Consider the following 24,465-nt stretch of genomic DNA (forward strand, 5'->3'; position numbering starts at 1 on the left):
GAGCCGTTGGGTGTACATTTAACACCTTTGTGTACCAACTGTGTTGCCTTTATAATATTACAATAATAAATACACAATTGTGTAAATAGACACAAGAAAAAAAAAAAAACATTGGTTATGTGTAGGATCCTGGTCTAGGACAGCATTCCTTTGTTTAGGAATTCATTCCTCTGCTGCCCTCTGCTGGGGACATAAATACTGCAGGCAGTGTCGCTTCATTTTAAATACTGCATTAAAGAGCAACTTATTATGGATGTAAAATTTGTATTTATTTATTTTAGCTTAGATTTACACTTTTGCATTTTCTGTTTCACCCAAGCACCTCTGGTACACCTAAGTGTAACAACTAACCAATCCCCCTGAAACAGTCAAATTATAGTGGAGTCAAGAAATACTACTACTGGGGGAAGAGACATTATTCCGAGAGCTGTAGAGGCCACAGGGTGGCTTTCAATTTCTGCAAATCTAAACAAGATTACTATGTCATTAAGAGAACTCATTCCCACACCATGTTGCTCTTTAAGGCTGACAAACTTCAGAGCTCGCTCACATGCGCAGAGCAGTGTACAGGTGAGTCATTTGTCGAGATTCACATTCAGAATTTCTCCAGTGTAATTCTAAAAGTCCATCCAGCCTTTAATTATAAAAGGTCAACATTACAACATTTTACACAAAGAAGAAAAGAGACAGTGGTTGTCAATAGAAGCACAGATTCCTGGATTAAAGGCAGCGGATTAGTAAACTATTAAAAAGGAACAATTTTAAATCACTTCATATTGATTCCTCTAAAGAAAGTTTGGCGTTTTAGTTTCAACCCTATATGGTGAATATAGATTACGAGACTATTTTTCTTCAAAATACCCAGTCAGAGCACACACTCACAATATGCAAGAAAGCCAAAGTTTAGAAATGTAGTTTTAATTTGGCAATTCAGGGTTTAAAACGGATTACAAAAATTGAATCAATTGAAAAACATGTGGATTAATAAAATAGGGGTGATTTAAATAAAGCAAAAATAAACAAATTAAAACAAAAGTGAAGACTTTCATTAAACAATTTGAAAATGATAAATGCATTTATTAAAACATGTCTTTGTTCTGGTATTTTACAGCTTAATTAGATTGTCAGTTTTATTTTACCAAATGTTTTGGTATTTCTACTATTTCCACAACATAATGTATTAAAAGAAATGATCAAGTTTAAAACTCCCAAATTTGTACTATTAGCAGTCGTTTCAAAACACCCACGAAGCAATACACTTATAGTAGCTTGGAGCAATGGTGTCTAACCTACTGTGAAAACCAATGGGGGATTTATTGTGGGGTCTTTCCAAGCCTCTGGAAAAACGCTTTTAAAACAGAAAACTACCCACCCAACCTGGGATTATAAACATGTATCTCAGTACCAGCTAAAACATGCCCATTTTAAAAAATAAATAAATAAAAACACATTAAAAGCAAACATTGGGAAAAGTGTACTCTTTTATTGACATTTCAATCGTAAATATCTACAGAAGAAATGAATTTCTTCAGACAATAGTACATTAGGATCTTGTATCCTATAGAAATAGACATTCAGGATCAGAATACCCCACACTAGTGGGTGACTTTTGTCCAGATTGCTAAATGCACACATATGACATTGTAAAAAATATTTATGCAATTACTTTAAGGCTGCATTTGTCTTAAAAAAAAAAAAAAAAAACTGGAATAGGCATTTTGTACATGTATTACAAGATGTAATAGTTTGGTCCCCATTTACAACATATGCACAGATATCAAAGCAGAACTAACAAATATTACTGCTAATAATTGTAATGGTTTTCAAAAAACGGTCTGAATTTAAAAAATGAATAGCACTGAACTCGGACAGACTGGTCATGGAGTGCCATAGACAAAGGTTCCCACCTGACCCCACAAGAAATACACAGTGGTCCACTGACTATGACCTATATTATGTGGTTGAAGAAAACAATATGGTCAGGAGACCAGAACTGGAAGCCATCTGCAAGACTTGAGACCAATATTATTAAAAAACTAAACCAGTTAAAAAAGTCTCTTCCTACTTGGATACATCTGGCATGCCAACAAAGGCATTCATTATATGGGTAATATTCCCCAGAATAAAAACAGCCTTACTGAGATCAACCAAAAAAAAGTAACTCAACATAATATTTATACATATAGCAAATTATATTGTTAAGTTTTACAAAATTATTTAAAAGGTACTGTACTAAAGGAATACAAACATTCATTTCCCCCTGCCTTTAGGAATGCTACATTTTAGCAGCAAGACCCCAACAAGTGGAAAGTTAAAATGTCCAGTTAACATGACAGTATCTGATTATAGCAAATACAAGGATGATCTCCAATGACTTACTATATATGGGGCATACAAATCTATGTAAACCTGGGATCAGCTAACTAAAGATTATGCGGCAACAAACAACTGAAATGCAATTGCAGTTGGCTTTATACTCCCTTCTCCCTGCGTCAGAAGACACATCAATGAACAGTTAATTGGTCTTTAACATGTCAATACAGCTCTGCAGGAGAGACACGCTGCTCTGGAAAACAAAGAAAAGACATTTAGACTATGGGTAGAACATAGTTCGGCATTCTTTCCTAGTATTCTATATTCCAGCATTCTATTGTAGTACTACTACCAATGTCAAAACAGAAGAAATGTCATTTGAAACTGAATGCATATTGTTCATCTACAGCTTTTGGAAATGCATCTAGGGCTTGGAGCATGGCACTAGGTTATTTACCATGTTGAATACTTACTTTTGCATGCTTTATTTCTAGTTCAGCCATTTCAATGAGATTCTTGCGAAAAGCCACCACTCTCCTCCCTTTAAAACTGATCAGTTCTGCAATATCAAAATGTACATATTGCAACTACACACACACACAGCACAGTATATGCTAAATTGTTCAAGTACAATCAATTCCATAAAAACAGACTTCTGGATTATTGCAAAGACAATTCCTATTCACAAAAACCTGTTTGCCTGTTACAGGGGCAGGTACAATTGTAGTTTTATTTTTTTATTTAACAGCTTAACTACCCAAATACTATCTATATTAGAGAGATGACACCTGTTCTAAAAGCGCTTCACAGGGCACTCTCAATTAACTCTTTCAGTGGACTACAATGATAATTTCAAAACAAAGGTAAATGAATAAATCATTTTTAAAAATGACAGTGATAATGGCACTGGTGTGGCATGCTCCTTTAATAATGGCATTCCCTCATTCAAATACACTCGCCCTCCAGTCCCTGGTTTTATTGATGCAGGATTTCCATTAACACGCAACACACCACAGCAATGCCATGATCCTTCAAATCACATCATTGGCCATTTATCTTTAATGATCATCAACTGCGAGGAAGGCTTTTAAACGTTACCAAATGTTACAAAAAGCTTTGGCATTTCAGTTGATAAAGAAACTCTTTCCAGCTCAGGGAATTACAACTTCTTTCCGGGCAGTGCAAAAAAGGCCATGACAAGCATTAGTCTGTAGTACAGTGACCTGTATACTGTAGGGCTTGAATTTAATTTGTGTGCTGGGGGGGGATTTCCCCCCTATGCTGCAACCAAATAGGGGGGGGGGGGGGGTTCCAAAATTTTAGGGGGGGAAATGGCAAAAAAAATAACCACACACTTTTGCATATTAAAAAACTATATATATATATATATATTTTTACTGCATCATCATTCACACTGGTGTTGCTTTAAAATAAGCTGCTTTCAGGCGACCCAACAGCTGTTCATCACTGAGACAGAGCACTCTCCATTGCCTGACATGAAGTTTTTGCTGCAGCAGAAGAAAAAGGTGCTTTTCTTTTTAACCAGCACTCCATTTCTTTTTTTTTTTTTTTTTTTTAAACTTTTTACACTCAGCCCTATTTCAGCCTGTTTTTCACTGTTTTCATTTATGTATGTTTAACTGCTGGATACTTTGTACTACATGCATGCAACTTATCAAATTAAATATTATGTAAGTTCCAACAAGATCAGGCATACTATACGTGGTGGAGATGAGAATATATGTTTAAAAAAAAAAAAAAACGCTTTTCCAAAAATAAATCATGTTTGGTCACTGCTATATACAGTGCCTTGCAATATTCAGACCCCTGACCAATTCTCTCATATTACTGAATTACAAATGGTACATTGAAATTTCGTTCTGTTTAATATTTTATTTTAAAACACTGAAACTCAAAATCAATTATTGTAAGGTGACATTGGTTTTATGTTGGGAAATATTTAAGAAAAATAAAAAACTGAAATATCTTGCTTGCAGAAGTATTCAACCCCTGTGCTGTGGAAGCTCCCAGTTTACACCGATGAAATAAATTGCCCTAACGAGGACACAATTACCTTACCATTGGCCTCCACCTGTGAACCATTAAAGTTGCTGTCACATTTTCTGGATAAAAACCCCACTGTTGAAGGATCATTGGTCAGGCTGTGAATCTGAAGGAAAATGAAGACCAAAGAGCATTCTACAGAAGTTAGAGATAAAGTAATACAAATGCATAGATTAGGGAAAGGGTACAAAATAATATCCAAGTGTTTGGATATCCCAGTGAGCACAGCTGGATCAATAATCAGGAAGTGGAAGCTGCATCACAAAACCCAGGCACTGCCAAGAAAAGGCCGTCCTCAAAACTCAGCGCTCAAACAAGAAGGAGACTTGTGAGAGAAGCCACAGAGAGGTCAACAATCACTTTGAAGGAGCTACAGAGTTCAGTGGCTGGGAGTGGAGTAATGATGCACCAGTCAACCATATCAAGAGCTCTGCATAACACTGGCCTGTATGGGAGGGTGGCAAGAAAGAAGCCGTTACTCAAAAAGTACCATCTGAAAGCACGTCTGGAGTTTGCCAGAAAGCATGAGAGTGACCCAGCTACAATGTGGGAAAAGGTTTTGTGGTCAAATGAGACCAAGATAGAGCTTTTTGGCCAAAACTCAAAGCGCTATGTGTGGTGCAAACCTAACACTGCCCATGCCTCAAGACACACCATCCCTACAGTGAAGTATGGTGGTGGCAGCATCATGCTATGGGGATGCTTCTCATCAGCAGGGACTGGGCATCTTGTTAAAATTGAAGAAAGAATGGATGGAGCAAAATACAGGGAAATACTGCAAGAGAACCTGCTTCAGTCTGCTAAAAAACTGAAGCTTGGGAGGAAATTCAACTTTCAGCAGGACAATGATCCCAAGTACAAGGCCAAAGCAACATTGGAGTGGCTCATGAACAAAAAGGTGAATGTCCTACAGTGGCCCAGTCAAAGTCCTGATCTCAATCCCATTGAGAATCTGTGGCACTATTTGAAAATTGCGGTCCACAAGTGTGAGCCAACCAACCTGAACAACCTGGAGCAAATCTGCCAAGAAGAATGGGCCAAAATCACTCCAACACTGTGTGCTAAGCTGGTACATACTTACCCCAAAAGACTTAAAGCTGTTATTGCAGCGAAAGGTGGCTCTACCAAATATTAATGTGTGGGGGTTGAATACTTATGCAAGCAAGATTTCAGTTTTTTATTTCTTAAATATTTCCCAACATAAAACCAATGTCACCTTACAATAATTGATTTTGAGTGTCAGTGGTTTTAAAATAAAATATCAAACAGAACGAAATTTCAATGTACCATTTGTAATTCAGTAATATGAGTGAATTGGTCAGGGGTCTGAATACTTTTGCAAGGCACTGTATATATATATTGTAATCATGATGGCTAAAAAAAACAAAACTCTGTCACATGATGAGAGGCTTAACTTCCAGGTAGGTGGCTTTTATGGTGCCCGAGTAATATGTGCATAACCTTTAGTGTGCTGGCGCCCGAAAATGAATGGGGCTGAGTTTTAAGAACTGTTTACTTACACTGCAGTGTACTGAGTTTCTATAATGCTTAAAGATGAGATGTCACAGACATCGACTTCACTAGAGATTGTTGTAGCGTTTCAGGCATTCTAAACTGGGTGAAAAATACAGTAGCTTTGTGTCTTAAAATATCTCTGCAGGATTTTCCCGCACTGAAAGTTGCAGATATGCGGGAGCAACTTGGAAAATGCGCGATTCCCGCCATCCCATGTTGAGATTTAAGCCCTGTACTGAACCTAGGGTACTGAGATAAGCTCAACAAAGCAACACCAGTACCTACCTCTCTTTCCAGACTCGGAGAGCTTCTCAAATTTCTGACAGCAGAGTTGCTGGTGTTCTTCTGCTTGTTGCACCTCTTTGCTCTTCAGTCGGGCCTTATCCAGGGCCTTATTGGAGCTCTCGTAGTCTGCAAGGGCCCTCGCTCGCCGATACAACAGGTCCTGTAGAGACAGAGCACCATTTTTAATCTATTAAGAATAATCATCTTGTTTAAGGAAAAAATGTCAAAACCAGACAGACAGCCTCCATCATATTCATATGCTGTGCAAATGGTAATGCAAGGAAGGCACGGTAATGTAAACCTGTGCATCTAGAATACTCCTATTTAACCTCTCCTATTCATTTCAAATAAATGCTGTTTAATATTAACATAAAACTTGATTCAGATGCACATTGCAGCTTCTTATCTATTTGATTTAGATGGGTGTCCTGCATTGTTCACAATTATGAAACAAAAAGAACCAATGGATATTATTTGACAATATTCAAATGTGATCCATTTTCTAAATGTGCAACACAAATGCAGTTTGAGACAGTAACAGGAAGTTACAGTAGTTCCATCTAAAGAATAATGGAGAAATAGTGTCATCTATCCTTCAATACAAAAAGTGTTGGGAATTTAAATAAAAGGAAGGATTAGCGGTTTCAAATTACATTAACTTCTCTTTACTGTCCCCTGGTGATTCACTGGGAGTGGATTTTCTCATTGCAATTAATCAAATTGAGCCCAGCTGTCATTTTAATGACCCGAATGGCAGATATTGCATCCCTTTCATGATGGAAAATCACACTGGTGTTTTACCACAGGTAAACAAGTCATTACCTTAGCAGCCTGAATGTCTCTCATGTAGTATCTTAGTAACTCGGTCAACTTCAAATCTTCATCAGAAGCCACTCTCCCTTCCACTTTCTGAGTAACAACAAAACCAAATGAAAACATGAATGTGCTGCAAGGACTTCAGACACTCTGTGAGAAAATAAACCAAAGAAGCCATTTGTCAACTGGACAGGACAGGACAGGACATACTATTCAATTTCCTATGTTCACGCATGTTACTGATGATTAAGGATCTTACCCTGAGTTTTTCAAATAGCTCTGCAAGCTTCAGCAGGTACCTGAAACAGAAACAGATCCAGCCCCATCAGCTTTTTTGCAGCTATAAAATAAATCATGTTAGACAATCACATCATACACAGCAGTGTGGTCATAGGCATGAGGGCAAGAAGACCCAGGTGAGAGAGTGATGCCTCCATCAAAAGCACCCCAAACCGATCCAGTTACTGTAAAAAAAAAAAAAAAAAAAAAAAAAAAAAAAAAAAAAGAGAAACTGCAGGCTGGCCTCCCTTTTGCAGTGTTCTTCCCTCCTCTTTCTTTCTAGTTCCTGTTTATATAATTCTGTTTCCTTTGACACTGCAAAGTGATAAGCATCTGTGCTGTTCCTCCAAATGAACAGAAAGAATCAGCCAAGCTGGCCATCAGGGTGATTTTTATTAAATGACTTGTCTTGCAAACTGCAAGAGACTCTCTTCACGGCAGGTACTCTGTACTTGTGTTTGGGCCCCTCCATTATTTAAAACAAAGAACCTATATACAATTGTTCGTCATACAGTATAGTGGAATTCCAAGAGGTGGCCATTCAAATAATCCAATTGCACAAAGGCAATTGCAGCTCACAAGTCTCTCCCTGCACTCAAGAGCTGCAGTGCTTTAAATGGGTGAGCCACTGGGGACCCCAGTTTAATTCACTGGGAAAAAACAAACCAAAAACAAATAAACAAATAAACAAACAGACAGGAGAACTTTTCAATCCAGCAAAAGCATAAGTTTAGTGAGTTTGGCGCTCTGTTCTCTTCAGTGTTTGACATTTTCACACATGTTTTACAATGCAACCCTTCACCCCCTTCAAGAGACTTATTCACAGCAACAGTGATGATTTCTTACATTTTAAGTGCAGTGGATTCGTCTGCCGAAAGGCTGTCCAAGGTGGCGGAGAAGTGAATGTAGTCATCTGCAACATCTGAGGAAAGAAAAAGAAACCATGAAATGCCAGACTGTGAAGAAAGAGGAGAAAAAAACAAGAGGAGAATTGGCAATTACTTTTGTGCGCTCTTGTCATTTTTTCCGCTTTCGTAGTTGCATCTCGGATTTTGTTGTAATAATCAAGGAGGAATGTCTTCTCTTGGTCAAAAAAATCGTCCACTTCCTACAAAAAAAATGTATAAAAGGTAACAGTTCTTACTAAAAATGTGAATCTTTGTCCATAAATGCTGAAGCCGAAACACAGTAAAATAGTTTATCACCTTGAAAGAAATAAAAGTTTTAGGATTTCTTCTGCTTTGGGACACTCATACTTACCTACGCACCTTTATTATTTGTTTATTTAACAGATGCCTTTATCAAAGGTGAATTGAAGACTAGGGTGTGTGAACTATGCATCAGCTGCAGTCACAACAACGTCACACCCGAAAGCCAGAGCACAAAGAAGGGACTTGCTCAGGGACACACAGTAAATGAGCCGGGATTTGAAGCGGGGACCTCCTGGTTACAAGCCCTTTGCTTTTAACCACTGGACCACACAGCCTCCTACGTGGCTTCAATGCTTTCCACTTTATTAACTTTCTCAGTTCTATTTTTAGCCACAACCTAAATCAGTTTATAGCACAGCAGAGTACCTCCGCAACTCCATTTCTCTCTCCAGTTACGTGGTTCACAATTGATATTTTGTGTCAAAATGAGGGAGAAAAATTGACGAGAAGGAAAAGACAGGAAAGGGTGGTCTAGATAAGATTGTGAAAAATATCCCTTGCCATAATACAGTACGTATGTATACAGTTTCCAGAATTAAAACGGTATCCAAAGTCAGTATTCAAATATGCAAAATATAATGCTCGATAAGGCCCTAAATGTCACAGTTCACTTGCAATTGAAAATGCACAAAAAATCAGATGATAAAAAAAAACACACATCACAGTATCTAAAGATGTTAATGGTTAACTTTGACATTACTGTAGCTTGTCTAGTTCACTATGTTTTTGCTTTACAATAAAGACAGACTGATTTGGCATGCGATATAAAAAATAAAAATAAAATAAATAAAAAAAACGCTGGCTGCGACAGATAAACAAGTACACTGTTGTTGACGAGATGGGCTTTGTATCACAGAACTGGCGAGTTGGAAATCGTGTGCGACAGGTAAAATATGGGAATTGATTTTATTCTTAATACAAGGGCAGTAAAATGCAACCGATGTGTTTCTGAGTAATGGATATTCGAGTGCCGACTGTATACTCATTACAAATTAGAGAATGTTGAATCTCTGAATTACAATATTTTTGGTCAGCAAAAGTTGACCAAAATATGATGGTTTTCTATTGAAACAAACAGCATTACCTTTATACCAGAAATTATCACTTCATCTGCAGTCTTCACCATGTTTTTAAAGAAACCGCCAAACATTTCCTTGGCGTTCTTCCTCCTCACACTCAGCTGGAAAAGATTTCAAAATGGGCTAAAAACACTCTGGTATAGTAAGAGCTTTGTAAAACTTTGTAAAAGCTCAAGTGTTGCACCAAACAGCAATTTAAAATGGATAACAAGACAGACAAAAAACAACAACATCTGCATCTGGCAAGTAGAAGCGATTGTATGTAGCATGTTTGAATATAAATCTCTCTGCTTTGCTTTCATAAAAAGCCCCTGTGAGACTCAGGCTCCTGTTTACAAAGCTTTAAAACAAGGCTATTGTGAGGAATTCAATACAGTTTGATGGTTCTAGACAGCGGTTAGTTTCTTTAACAGTCAAGTAAACGTTCATGAATATCAAAACTTATTTGAATTCTTCAAAACAGTTTTGCACAAGATTGAGAATCTGTGGGGATATTTGAAAATACCTGTCCGTTTACATACGTCTCATTTTATAACTGGGAGCTAGAAAAAGTGTCATTAGTGTGCTGTCATGTCATTTGCGGTAGAAATAATCTGGAACAGGTACAGCACTGTAACTGAGGACATAACTCGTAGAGCAGTACGCAAGCACAAACACACCAAATACTACACTGAACTTGTACTGTCCAATGCAATCCACTGCATCTTACCTAGAAACAAGAATATCTGAAGTAAAACATTAAACAAATTACTGGAACAAATCCCATCCTTGGTGTGCTCACTTCTATTCTATCGCTCTTTTTCGCTCTCTGACACTGCAGAATAAGGGCTTTTTGCAGGAAAAAGGTCAGGAAATGTGCATCTTTTTCTGCTTCCTGCCCTAGGATTCTAAAGGAAATGTAGAAAGTGGCTTACATCCTGGTCATACTCCAAGAAAATCTGGAAGTTGCGATCTTTACTGAGGACTGGGTGTGAAGAAAGCCTCTGCAGGAAAACTTCATGGACTTGCACTGTCTTTTTAAATACGGCAAGATACTCGCTGTAAGAGAAACACACACACACCACACATTTAGAAAACCAACACACAAGGCAACAGATGAACAGCACAGAACCCTCTAGAAAACCCAGCTAAAATCAGAAGACTGGAAAGTTTCCTAAGCAGTGAATAGGCTTACACATTATAAATACCGTACAACTTCAAATAATCGCCGATCTCCAATACTCGCCGGGTCTAATAAGCACATGGGATTCTGGGAAATATGGTAAATAGACTCCGGGTCTCTCAAACGCCGGTTATGAATAATAATATAATGCGCGTCATACTGATTGTTCCAGTCAATACACACACGGCTGTACACAGCAAGCTTACCAATTTGTGTTTCAACAGCGATGAAAAGACCCCGAGGCTCAGGATGAATAAGAAAACTGAATTTAACTTATTTTAAAGGTACACGTAATGCATACAGTTTTTTTTTTATTCATTTTAAAACCAGTTGTGAAGCTTTTTTGAGCGTGCTGAAAGTACTTGTTTTCTGATACTAACAGGGTTGCCTTTTAGTGAATATTCGTATTTTGCTCCTTTTCCAGCGTTCTTATTTATCAATGTACATGTTATAAAAACAAATTACTCACTTTTTTGCTTTGATTTTGTGATAAAACTGGTACTTGTATTGGAAACAATAAATATAATATGTGTTAATAAAGATGATACTTATTGCTTTTTTTTTTTTTTTTTTTAAAACATGTTTGTTTTTTGTTGTGCTGCTACTGGGCTGTCTTTAGTAGATTTTACTGTTTACCGGCGAGTCTCAAATAGTCGCCGGTCTCCAATGGCGCCATATATATGGTAACCAAGCTGCTTCCACTCTGGTTCATTGCCCCTTTAAAAATGACCCTGGATACAAGAAACTGAGTTTTTGAAAGCGCTTATGTGCTATTTTTAATAAACAAAATAAAACAAAAGCAAAAACCTAACTCCGTTTTTGAAACGCTGAATAAACACTGAGCCTAAACTATCTTGTAGGACAGCTAAGCCATTTACCTGACAAATACACAACAGACACACAGTTTTTAAACCAACACAAAACTAAAGTATCACACAGTACCTTTTTTCTCATATACGTGTGAGCACACTATCAAGCGGGCTTCTTCACACACAGCAGCCCTGAACAGACTGGCTGCTTCCTTTAAATACCCTGAACCTGGTTCTAATTTACAATGGTAGCCAGGTGCAGGTGATAATTAAACAATAACATAATTAACAATTTAGTTTGGCAGGGAGATTTTAACCCTCTCCGTGCCACAAAAACACATTTCCTGTGCGCAGGGCTCCCTGCCCTGTCACAACAATATGTATATGTATGTAATTTTTTTAGATATAGATAGATAGATAGATAGATAGATAGATAGATAGAGGAGAGAGGAGAGAGGAGAGAGAGAGAGAGAGAGACACACACACACACACCATTAAATTATACATTTATACAGCACCCGAGGAACTTTGTCCCCTTTGGTCATAAATATGTGTTTAGTGAAAATAAATCTGTATTTGGTGAATGTTTATAATAGTCCGCAAAACTGCAATGATAAGGATTCTCACGCTTCAAGCTCTTGTTTCATTTTGGTATACTCCTCTTTCGTCATGGTGGCCTCCCCTTCTCCCAGCTTGTGCATCTTTTCCCTCGGACTTTCAAAGTCAGGCTTAGGAGGGGATGGAGGAATCTAAAAGGCATTGCAAAGTGTTTCAGAACATGCACAGGCAATGACATCGAACACACATTGATGGCTACATAAAATGTATGCCAGTAAATGCTTTATTAGCTATGACAGAACTAGAAAAGGCATCAGGAGCACCTGACTGCCTGCCTCTTTCCCAAGTTATAGTACATTGCTTTCGAGTTGCCTTTCCACTTATGCCCACTTCCCGCTTAACCAAGCACACATTTTGTACAAAACCAAATACATGGTTTAAAGGGAGTGGTAATCTTATAAGCACTGTAAAGATGATCACTGGTGCCCCTTTCCAGCTGTTGAAGATTTCTTGGCTCTGTTTGCATATTTTTTTTTTCAATTTGGAATATTGAGATTTCAAAAGACAACGCTATAGATGAAAAGTTGCTGCAGCATCTAGTACCTAATGAGGTGGATAGCAGAGCTGCAGTCAGACCATGTGACCTACAGAAAAGATACCAGGATGCAGCAATTTTTCTACAGTGTTATATTTGAAATATTTGCATACCTTGAAATACTGTAAAAACAAGTAAACTTTTTTTTTTCTTAATGTACAAAAAAAAGAAAAAAGACTCTAAAAAAAAAAAAAAAAAATGTGGTACCAGTTACAATGTTATTTAACCTAAGGGGGCAAGATAATTGACTTTAAAAATCTTAGTTACAAAATATAAAAAAATTGTACTTCTATACTAAATGGACATCAAAATCAACCCCCTACTTTGTAATTTCATGGATCATTTATTTTAACCGGAATCTTGTGATATAATAATATATAATATCTAAATTTTTATATAGCGCCTTTCATAGTGGACCACCATCACAAAGCGCTTTACAGAGGTAGGCTGTGAACTGTGCATTATATGCAGAGTCACTTACAATAGAACATTGATTTAACATCTCATCCGCAGGATGGAGCACAAGGAGATTAAGTGACTTGCTCAGGGTCACACAGTGAGTCAGTCAGTGGCAGAGGTGGGATTTGAACCGGTGACCTTCTGGTTACAAGCCCTGGGCTTTAACCACTGGACAGCACTGCCTCCAAAAGCAGACACATAGAGCCTGTTTTTTTATTATTTGTATAAATGGTTTGGGGTGTTATTTTGTGCTCTAGCATATTTGTCATAGGCTCAGTTCTTCATACAGACAGTCGTATAAGTGCTTAGGCAACCCTATAGGTTTATTAAAGAATAGGATATAGTTACACAGAACACATGGTTAAACCAAAACATTTTGCCATTGTGCCTTTAAGGACCTATTCTGACCATCTCCAGCCAAATTCCAGGATGGGGTCATTTCCTCTATTTGTGGTTGATGATAAATCACATGTGATTCCTGGGTAAGTTATGCACATGAAGAGCTGTGCAACTCCTTTCCCACATGCTGATAAACTGCTTGGAAATACCCTTTAAAAAGGCCTTCACTTTCACACTATGGTCCGACTCAGTCATTCTATACCTTCTACTGTTAAAATGTCCAGTCATCCAGACCCCTTTACCACAAACCCAGTTCACCTTAGTCTGCTTTACAAGACACTTACAATAAGTCCTGCATACTCTTCAGTCTCATCGAGGGTGTCATGTAACCAGATGAAATCTTCATGTTGTCTGGGTACTGAAAACTCTGGTTTCTGGAAGGCATCTAGTGTAGTCTGCAATAAGATGACAAACACCAAACCATCAAAAAAAAAAAAAACAGAAACAATAGTATTTGTTTTTTTATTAGCTCTAGAATTTTATATAGAAAGCTCTAAATTGGCCACAAAAAGGGCAAGGCCAAAATGGCCTTCAGGTCGATACGTTTGTAGAGGACACTAAGGCCACTAAACTTGTGTCATTTTGTTTAGGATTCATATATAAAGCTAATTATTGGCCACGGAAAGAAACAACAGTTTAATTGAATAATAACTATTTATTTATTCAGAAAACGCTGGAGCCCTCGGAAATGTTTGTGTTCAATTTTAATAATGCAATGTTGGGGTTCAGATGTGGTAAAGAAGGAACTGTTATCAATAATTCAGCTGCATGCAGACAGATTCCAATGTTACAGTTGTATTACTGCAGCTCACACTTGTACACATTAACTTCTCAAATGACTTCCTGGTTTGTCAATAGAGCTTATTGATTTGAATAACTTTATACAAACAATTAGAAAGCAAACACAAATACACCAACTACTACAAAGCAAGCTTAATACCAACAGGATCATTTAACCAATTGACTTATTAACCTTTTAAACAGCAAGTATTTTTAATTTATTATTATTATTTTAATTCATTGTAATACCGATTGTTTTTATTAATTTTGAATATTTTACATGAATTATTAATTTTGTAAATATGAATGTTAAGCTGACTTTGAAATACTTACTGGTTCGGAATGTTTTGGTCCTAAACAATAACAAAAATAATCTTATAATAGCATATTGTACTCCGTTTAACATAAAACTAAATTCAGAAAAAATGCTGACTCCCTCTGTTGCATTTATGGATGAACTGAAAAAACAAAAACGTATCTGTCATAAGATGGACAAATAATGAAAATAAACACGTGTAGTGCAATGTAGAATAGTATTTCCTATCGTTTTGGTTTTGTGTTGGTGAAAATAAGGAAATGAAAATTTATATATATATATTATATATACATACATACACACACACACACACACACACACATATATATATTTATATATATATATATATATATAATATAATATATATATGTGTGTGTATATATATATATATATATATATATACACACACACATACACACATATATATATATATATATATATATATATACATATATACACATACATATATATAGTAAACCAGCTGCACTCACTCGGGTTCGTGCCCCTTTAAAAATACGACCCAGAAACACAGAAATTGAGTTTTCAGCGCTGTCGCGCTATTATTTTAATAAACACAAAAATAAAACAAAATACAAACAAACACCTAACTCCGTTTGGAGCGCTTACTGAACAGGTATTTCCCTGACTAACTTGCAGGACGGCTAAGCTGTTTACCTGACACACAGAACAAACACTAACACGCTTAACCAAGCACTTACTCTCAGGACTGCTCGGAAGCAGAGCACCTTCCTTCTGCCTCCTTCTACTCAGCAGCCCCGAGTATATATTATTATCTTCATACAACAGCAATTTAAAGTCAAATGTTTTGAGAATCACCACAGTGTACGAACTTGAGGTCACATACGATGTGGTTTTTATTTTCTTGCATGTTAATTCATGCATGTGTACTGCTGAAATCAACCATGTCTGAGCAAGTTCTCCAAAACAATATGCAACAAGTAGATATTGTGGAAACCTCTTTGCGGTACACTCTATTAGTAGTATGACTACTCTAGCAGATCTGGAACAGTTTCACTACTTGTTTTGATATACAGGATATCCACTGCTACAAACATACTCTACCGTACCGTACACTTACAGAACATTTTGGGGTTTGAAAAAAAAAAAAAAGAATAGGCATGAAATCATTGATTTAAATTCTCACCACTCAATGTAATGGAGATTATTTCTCCACTTGCTGTAAACCAAGTTGTTTAGGTTGTGTTATTGATTTAAGAATTGGAGGATTCTAACAATTCCTAGAGATTAGGGACCAGTGATACAGCAAGTGGCTGTCCGTGTTAAATCAGCTCATTAAAACATTCCCAGCGATTTCTGCAATGGTTATTGTTCAACACCTATCAGTTTAGGCCCACTTAAAGCTGCAGTGTCCCGCAGTCATGTTTCATTTTGCACTGCATTACGGTTCCTTAGTGTTCACTACAGTCTTCCACGGTTTACCCTTAGAGGCACCAAATTTGTTGGCTCTCTAGGTTCATCTTCCCTTAAAGGTAGTTTCAGTTGCAAGATCACAAGCACACCAGTTTCTCCCCCCCACCCCAAGATGCAATCAACAATGGTGATTAAACTTGAAACTGTAGACGTGGACTGTGTGGTTATGAGGTCTGACGTTTTCTCACCTTGGTGTGGACTGTAAACTTTACTTTATCTCTTTCACAGAGTGCGTCAGGAATGTCGATCATGAGAGAGGCATCGTTGTTCAGGTCCACAGAAACCGATCTGAGCTGGAAAAAATATGAATAAAGGATGTTAAATCACTAAAGTAATTAAGAGCAAACCAAATGTCCCATATGCTCCATGGCCCTCGGCACACCAAAAGACAGACACAAGGGTTAATCCAGAAACATGAAACAACATTTATTGAGATGAAGGCATCCCATATCGCATGGCCAGAAAGGCTTTGGGCTTCAAGAATTTACGATGAGTGAAAAGTTAAAAACATAGTAAGAAATATATCTGGAAAGAACTGCCAATTCTTGTAGTAAATGGGGAGGTTCTGTGTTCCTATCACATTGCATTGAGTCATTTTCCTCTGCTGGCTCACTAGTTCTGCATTTGTTTAGGTCTACTCAAAATATCTTGGGCCAGTTTGACCCATCAAGTTTTAACTGGAAACATTCCTGTAGGGCCAATTTGAATTTCAATTTATGCTAAATAACTGAACAAACATATAATACTGGTTAGACCTCATTTTGTTTTGCACTTCCTACTGAATTGCCAACTATTCGAAAAAATGCAACTTCCACTGCCTTTAAGAAACAGAAATGCCATTTGAATATACAATATATAATCTGGTTAGGAATCACTATCAATGATACTACCAAAGGTATAAAGGCAGACGTAGTCTATTCCAATTGGCTGATTACATTTAGTGCTTTACATATGTCTCAAGCAGGGCTTGCGAGAACATTAGTAGCAGCACAATGCAGCAATTTCCCAGGGACACACACAGCACAGCTCTTCACAAAAGGACATCTTCAATTTAGGAAAGGTTTTTTTTTCACAGCCTCAGGACAAAAGCGGCGGTGGGACTAAATGGCCAACCTATTTATTTAAAATACTTAACTAAACTTTCCACTGGAGTTTAAGAACACATTTGCCCTTCTGTTCAAGTTTGTGTATGCAAATAAAACTGGGTAGAAACTAGTGGAAACAAAATGCATTGATCTAACTAGCATACAGCATGTGCACTATTTACAAACCTTCTTGGGATTGCCAGTGCAATAGTTTGTAAGTTTACAATTCTGCTCAACCTGCCCTCTGCATAACTCCTGCTAATCTGTAATAGTCAAGTATTCTTGGCAGTGCTTGTCTGCATGGCAAGTTCACAAGCCTAGAAAACAGCCATGCCCTACAACATGTAATTAACAGATAAAGACTGTCTTCTTATCCATAAAAAAATGTATTCCACCAAAAGAATCCTGCTTAATAAAAAAGAACCATCAGCCAGCGTGGCAGGGTCTGCTGGAGTAGCTCACCCTTCCAGGTCAGTGTATTTTCTCCCAGCACTCCAGGAGCGTAGACGTTAAAAGATAAAAATAATAAAAAACTCCCAGAACGCATATGGCAAAATAACTATTAAGTAAAACTTACACAGCAATGTATTACATTTCCCACAATGAGAACCATGCAGTATTTATTAGTGATGTGCATTGACTTTGAACAGTTTATTTCAGAATAGCCTCAGCTAGCTACAACACAGTATTGGTATAAACTAAACTGTCCAGTTAGCAGAAAATAAAACTGATAAGCGGGAAGGAACCATTTCCTTTGGAATGTATTTCAGGAAATTTTAAACAAACAGTTCTGAAGCACAAGACTTTGTGTGCCCTATTAAGGTGTGTTACAAGCTCAACTTCTGTAAATTTAAAACAGCAGTAGCCTATATCCAACCTTAACATTCATGAGTTAACCAATAAAAAAAAGTCTTATTTACAGCAATGCACGTTCGTCTATTTTTGTTTTACCTTCCTGACTTTTTTTTTATATCCTATTATAAACATTTCTCATATTTGTCTGTGCTCTAAAATTCTTAAACTCTGCTATGCTTTTTACAGTGGTATAGTGCAGTAAACTTTTACAAGGCCAAAGACTAATGAGGATAACGCTTAACTATAAAGCCACTGTTTTCAGACAAGCATTTGAATTGAAGTTACAGTAATTTAAACTCCATGCTGTATCATGGAAGCTACTGTACTGCCACAAAGACATAATTGTTTAGGGGCAAAAGCTCAACATCTTTGCATTCAGTTACGGCTACCTGGTTGCCTTCTTGTTAATTCACTTTGCCATATCATCCCATACTGTAAATAAAACGTCTTACGATATTAAAAAAATAAATAAATAATGACACTTTTACAACTGTGGAACAAGCGCATGAACTACGACAACCATATTTGACCTCATATTTAGTTTATCAAATGACAGTTGCTTACTGTGAATAAATAAACAGAGCATACAGAGTAAATTACTGACTACACCCAAGATTGCAATAGCACTTAGTACTTGAAAAGGGAATACGGTAGCACTAGTTTCAAATTGCATATAAAAAAAATTCTGTGCCAGGGGCAACTTTCAAAATGAATGAAGTCAAATGACAATCGTTGACAGCGTCACAGAAGCCTTTCTACGAACAGTCCAAATTAATGCTTACAAGTTCGCAAAAAATGTCTTTGAGACAATCGTTTTTTTCCTTAAATAACATATGTAACATATGGTTCATTATCGTAATTAAATGATATAGCCCAATACGAAAATGAATTATATATATATATATATATATATATATATATATATATATATATATGTGTGTGTGTGTGTGTGTGTGTGTGTGTGTGTGTGTCTGATATCTATCTATCTATCTATCTATCTATCTACATGACATACACTTTCAAAATGGTTTTAAAAACAAATACAGTATACATTCGTTTAAATTTAACTGCACAACGTTTGACATTCGAGACTACAGTTGCATAAATTCCAAACAGGAAATGCAAACCTATTTTTTCTGGGGAAAACAAAAAAAACTTTCTGTACAGATTCGTTTTTTTCTTACGTACTTACCTTGCTGTTGCGATCATTCTCTTCGGGAGTTGATGCCATCTTCAACCGACTAAAGCGACAATAGACAACACTATTCTTGCACTGTTCACTGCTATTAGCGGCAATATCATTAACCTGCTATTTAATTTGTAGATAATCCAAAATACTCAGCCTTTTTACCATCCCTGTAAATCACCCTACCACTTCCACCAACTTTAAAACCCGACTACAAACCCTCGCGATTGGCTAGACACTGGTTTTATCCATTTTTCTATTGGATAATTTGTTTGCCATTCAAACTGTAATCGTAACTAAAGATTGCCGCCATGGGGATCACCAGCTTTCTCTAGTTCCCAATTTGTCAATGCCAAATTCTCGGGGGGCGGGGACGCAACACGGTTAGGATTAAAAGGAACACAAGCACAAGCACAATTCGAGGCGTCCAATTGAATTATGGGATCCGTAGTTTGCTATATTCCGGCGCGTCTTGTAAAACTACAAACCCCGTGGCACCACACGATGATGCCGAGTGGACGGAACTTGCACTGTGTGGTCCTGGCGCGAACCTAAAAGGGTAAGATTAAAAGTGTATTAAAAAACGAGTTATTCTATTACTTAGAGTTTAGCTCACTTATTTACTTTTGTTAAAAAAAATTAGTTAAAACAACAGGAAACGGTTTATTTGCTGCACGGATAGGTCTGTTGTAAGGTCGTCACGTCAGTATTGTTGTTTACGTTAGTTAGTTAGTCAGTAACTTAAATGTGTCAAAATGCACAATTCTAATCTTTGTTACGTTACTTACGATGTGGGTAGTTCGCAATCACTAGTTAATTATTAATTACCAGGTACTTTGAGAAGGTAAGTTAAGAGAAAGGGCCTTTGGTCATGCCATGGTCATGCCATGGTCATTCATTTTTTTGAAAGTAAACTGCAAACGCCCCCTCCCATGAGGAAGAATATAACATGTTCTGGTGTGTGGGTGTGTGTTTTAAGAATGCTTCTTATTTGAATATTTTTTTTTATTACTTTATCAAATTAAACTTACAATAAAACAATAACCTCTGCTACACAACCACTGCACCTTAGCTTTCCAATTGGTGGTCACTTTTAACTTCATGTTATAACCATATGTATTGCTCTTTTTACCCTTAAATTTGCCTACGTCTAATTTATTATAGTGACCTAAATGAAAAATATTCTTCTGGACCATATTATGATTGGCGACTGTTTATTTAATGAACGTAGGAGTGCTATCTGGCGCCGTTGTAAACCAGGATTTTTTATATATATATATGTGTGTGTGTGTGTGTGTGTGTGTGTGTGTGTGTGTGTGTGTGTGTGTGTTTGGAGGACAGTTGATAGTAAAAAGGGAAGATCCCAGCCAAACCGGGATGTCTGGTCACCCTATGTATGTAAAGGCATGATTTAGAGAAAACATTTTACAGTTCATTATTAGAGTAACAGAATCTAGAATGATTACAAACACCATGAAGTAGTACGTTATGTGTTTAATATTAAGGGATGTTAAACTGTACTGATTTTATTGCTGTTTAATGTTCTTCTCTGTTCATTTACCAATGCTATATATATATATATATATATACACAGTGCCTTGCAAAAGTATTCAGACCCCTGATATTTTAGTTTTTTATTTCTTAAAAAATATTTCCCAACATAAAACCAATGTCACCTTACAATAATTGATTTTGAGTTTCAGTGTTTTAAAATAAAATATCAAACAGAATGAAATTTCAATGTACCATTTGTAATTCAGTAATATGAGAGAATTGGTCAGGGGTCTGAATACTTTTGCAAGGCACTGTATGTGTATGTGTGTGTATTTTTTATATATAATATAAATATATGAGGTTGACTCTGCATTGTTTCCTGCAATGCTATTTAGGGTGAAGAAAAATTAACAGGAGGATGACATTCTTTCAGCAGTTGGTGACTCATACAGTGCAGTATGGAGGGCCAAGGAGACTCATTACCGGGTTGTTGCAGCAAGATAGATCAGTCCCAGTTGTGTGCTTGTCAACCTCATGTTTCTGGAACACCCGGAATAAGAACCTGTATGGGTGTGTCGACCAGGAGAAATACTCCTCTTTGGTGCGTTCGGTAGTGTCATCAAAAGTCAGCTCACAGACTCCAACGAGCTTAGCTGAAGAGGACAGGAAGTTATATGGACCAGTTATCAGATCCAAGCCTGTAGCAGAGGGCTCTGTGCCAAGAGCCCCCAAAAATGCAGCTCCTTTGCTAAACCCTGGCAAGGTATTGGACCAGACCCAGGAAGCTGCACTGAAAGCGCCGCTCCGGTTTGCTTTGCAGAGAGGCCAGGGAAGATCGTACATCCCCAGCGTGACCCGCATTCTGCAGCAGACCATGCCTCTGGAGCAGGCCTTTTATTTGGAGAGGTGGAGAAAGAAAATGATCGCAGAGCTCGGGGAAGAGGGTTTTAGTCAATATACTGCAAGTAAGTCAATTGTTAGACTAAGCTGTATTCACCCCATACAGTAGCACCCCATAACGACTTCTAAGAATCAAATCACAGATAAAAGGCCCAATAGGGCAGCCCATACTGGTAAAGGTCTTGTAAGATATAATCGAAATGACACGCCACCTGTTGCATAGTAGTTTCGCCCACAGTGTACAGAGCTTTATTTCCATCCCTGCCTAAATGACAACAGTAAAAACTGCACATTCCAGTGGTACTTGTTGCATTCAGTTGTGAAGAGAACCAACATTAAATACATTTTGATACTTTTCTTGTTTTTTGTGATGCATTGATTTGGTTCCGGAGGTGTCTTATCGTATGTGACAAGACATTTAGAATGGCTTTTATGTCCTTAATTGTTATACAGGAGAGGTAAACCTTATCTGACCTGAGCTTGAATGACCCACTTGTGAATTGTTTCTATAAATTTATTGGTATGTTAGAGTACCGTTTGGCCAACATAATTCCTATAAAAATAATGTAATTGTATTTGCTTCTACTGCTATGCATTGTCATGGTCAATCTTTTTTTTTTTTTTTTTTTGTCGTCCTATCTTAACACAATCAATCATAAGAGATAGATAAAAATAGATAGATAGATAGATAGATAGTGTATATATATTGTATATTTTATAACTTTCCAAGGAAGATAAATACTTGATTTAAATTAAAAAAATAATAATAATTCAAACAATATTTAAATCCATGTGTGTCTTGGTGATGTTTCCTAGACCTTTTTAAACAAGGAAACGTCTTCCATGTGGCTTTGGAGGCTATTTTGAAGTCAGCGGAGGTTGCTGAACAGGAGGAGGGAGGCGTGGACGTGTGTGGGTATATACAGAGCGTGCAGCATGTCTTGGCAGACGTCGGAGGTGTGCGGGCAATCGAAAGCGCAGTCAAGCACCAGTCTCTGAGCTACGTTGGCCTTGTGGACTGTGTAGCTGAGTATCGGTAAGAACTTGAAGAAAGACTATGCTGGGTCCACACTTAGAGTAAATAGCTTAAAAGTCATTTAAATAGTGTTTGTTTGTTTGGTTTTTTTTGGTTTTTTTGGTGATGTTTGCAGTCATGCTGAGATTGCCTGGCAAACATACATGCTGGCACTGATCCGACTTCCTCATTCGATTGAAATCACGTGACCGTGTGACTGCTGGTCCCGCCTCGACCAGCAGAGTTGAAGGGTAACCTTGTCACGTGATTTGAATGGAATGAGGAATTCTGTTATCACCAGTAAGGATCTATAGGCTAGCTGAAAACCAGGTAAAGACAGATTTTGGGGGGGAGGGATAATTCAGTGCTAAAGCAACAGAACTCAGCTAAGATGATGGGATAAACTGCTTGTGAAATATGGGGTATACATTCCAGTTGCCCTTTTGCCAAGGTCTTTAGAAGTGCCCTCTGCCATTTTTCATGATTTCTTTTCAGCATTTTTTTATACTGCACTGAGTAAGACCAGTTTAGTTGATCAAAGCCCACGGGTGTGATTGATCATTAATCTATTAAAACCCTGAGTTAAAATAAATACTACTAATGTTTTTGTTACTGTTTTAAACTAAAGTATTTTTATATGTGACTTTACAGTGGAAAGTTATGTATTATTGACTGGAAGACCTCTGAAAAGCCAAAGCCCTTGTTGAGGAACACTTTCGATAACCCTCTGCAAGTTGCAGCATATATTGGTGCCATGAACAGCGATGACAACTATGGGTTTCTGGTTAGTACTAATACAAACGGGTTGACCATGTTTTACAACTACAGTAGTTGGTTATTCTTCTAATTGTATATGTTTTTATTGTTCTTGCAGGTGGAAAATGGGCTGATCGTGGTTGCCTACAAAGACGGTTCTCCAGCACACCCACATTTCATGGACCCGGACCTCTGCCTCGAGTATTGGAATAAGTGGCTGTTTCGACTAGAGGAGTACATGGATAGAAAGGGGAGGAAAGATAACGCTGGCTAATTGAGAGAGGCGCTTAGCTACAAAATAAGTGTTGGGTCTTTTCTTAAACAAAAGTCTTCCATCTGTATTCTTTTGATTTATGATGTGTGACATCTGTGTTGCAGATTATTGTTTTTGTGTTGTAATAAGTTAAAAAAAGAAACTTTTTTATATTTCATTGAATAAAAAACATCTTTGTTTTGCTCTTTCTTTTTTTCCCCTCAAATGGTTATAAAGTTGTCATATTTCAATCCACCAGTTGTGACCTACAAGGTATATTGACTGCAGCAGATAAGGCCTTGAACAGTTAGCTGTGTCAGATTACCATAAAATGGCTAGAAGCAATATTTAGTAGAATTTAAAAAGTACTGTTTTAAAGACTGACAGCAACCAGGAAAACTATGCTGTGCCCACTGTGACAATAAGCAACACAGAACACAACTTCTGAATGTATGGTCAGCACGAACTCAGAATTAAGTCAGTGGTGACTGACTGATGCAGAGGAGTGTCCTACCTTGCTTTATTTTTTCAGTATTTCCTCCAGAATTTCAACTGATTAATCCTCTTTTTTTCCCTTGTTGATTAAACCAGGTAAAGATGGCAGAACTACTTCTTAATCTTACAATATTATTTTACACCTATATAGCACTATTCATTGACAAATCACATAAACAAAATGTGTTTTGGCTTAAGATTTAAAAAAAAACATTAACTAAAGCAGTATTTGTGATTCCAAAGATGAAGGATTTTTCATCTGAAAGCCTTGCACACCAGAGGAAACCTGTGAAAGACCATATCTCTGAGATTTGCTAGTGCAAACAGGACCATA

The 24,465-nt window shown here is 37.2% G+C and overlaps 2 protein-coding genes across 3 annotated transcripts; one reads left to right on the plus strand and one right to left on the minus strand.

Annotated features, from left to right (window-relative positions):
* Positions 1-1,463: 1,463 nt before the first annotated feature.
* LOC117402397 (sorting nexin-5) lies at positions 1,464-19,538 on the minus strand. The gene is made up of 13 exons (XM_034003489.3): positions 19,225-19,538; positions 16,281-16,385; positions 13,829-13,939; positions 12,161-12,282; positions 10,477-10,600; positions 9,568-9,663; positions 8,275-8,380; positions 8,119-8,194; positions 7,253-7,292; positions 7,000-7,086; positions 6,178-6,337; positions 2,787-2,872; positions 1,464-2,566 (listed from the first exon to the last, which is right to left on the minus strand). The coding sequence occupies exons 1-13, from the start codon at positions 19,261-19,263 to the stop codon at positions 2,516-2,518; spliced, it is 1,203 nt and encodes a 400-aa protein (XP_033859380.1). The 5' UTR covers positions 19,264-19,538; the 3' UTR covers positions 1,464-2,515.
* An 86-nt stretch (positions 19,539-19,624) lies between these two features.
* mgme1 (mitochondrial genome maintenance exonuclease 1) lies at positions 19,625-23,879 on the plus strand. 2 transcript variants are annotated; one of them, XM_034004103.2, is made up of 5 exons: positions 19,625-19,777; positions 21,108-21,677; positions 22,429-22,648; positions 23,279-23,411; positions 23,502-23,879. In XM_034004103.2, exons 2-5 carry the CDS (start codon positions 21,131-21,133, stop codon positions 23,655-23,657), a joined length of 1,056 nt encoding a protein of 351 aa, XP_033859994.1. In that variant the 5' UTR covers positions 19,625-19,777; positions 21,108-21,130; the 3' UTR covers positions 23,658-23,879. The 2 variants fall into 2 exon arrangements, with proteins under 2 accessions (XP_033859994.1, XP_058879848.1); XM_059023865.1 differs by lacking the exon at positions 19,625-19,777 and adding an exon at positions 19,886-20,062.
* Positions 23,880-24,465: the final 586 nt, after the last annotated feature.

Source organism: Acipenser ruthenus, chromosome 5 (assembly GCF_902713425.1).
Source record: "Acipenser ruthenus chromosome 5, fAciRut3.2 maternal haplotype, whole genome shotgun sequence".
In the NCBI taxonomy this organism is placed as follows: Eukaryota; Metazoa; Chordata; class Actinopteri; order Acipenseriformes; family Acipenseridae; genus Acipenser; species Acipenser ruthenus.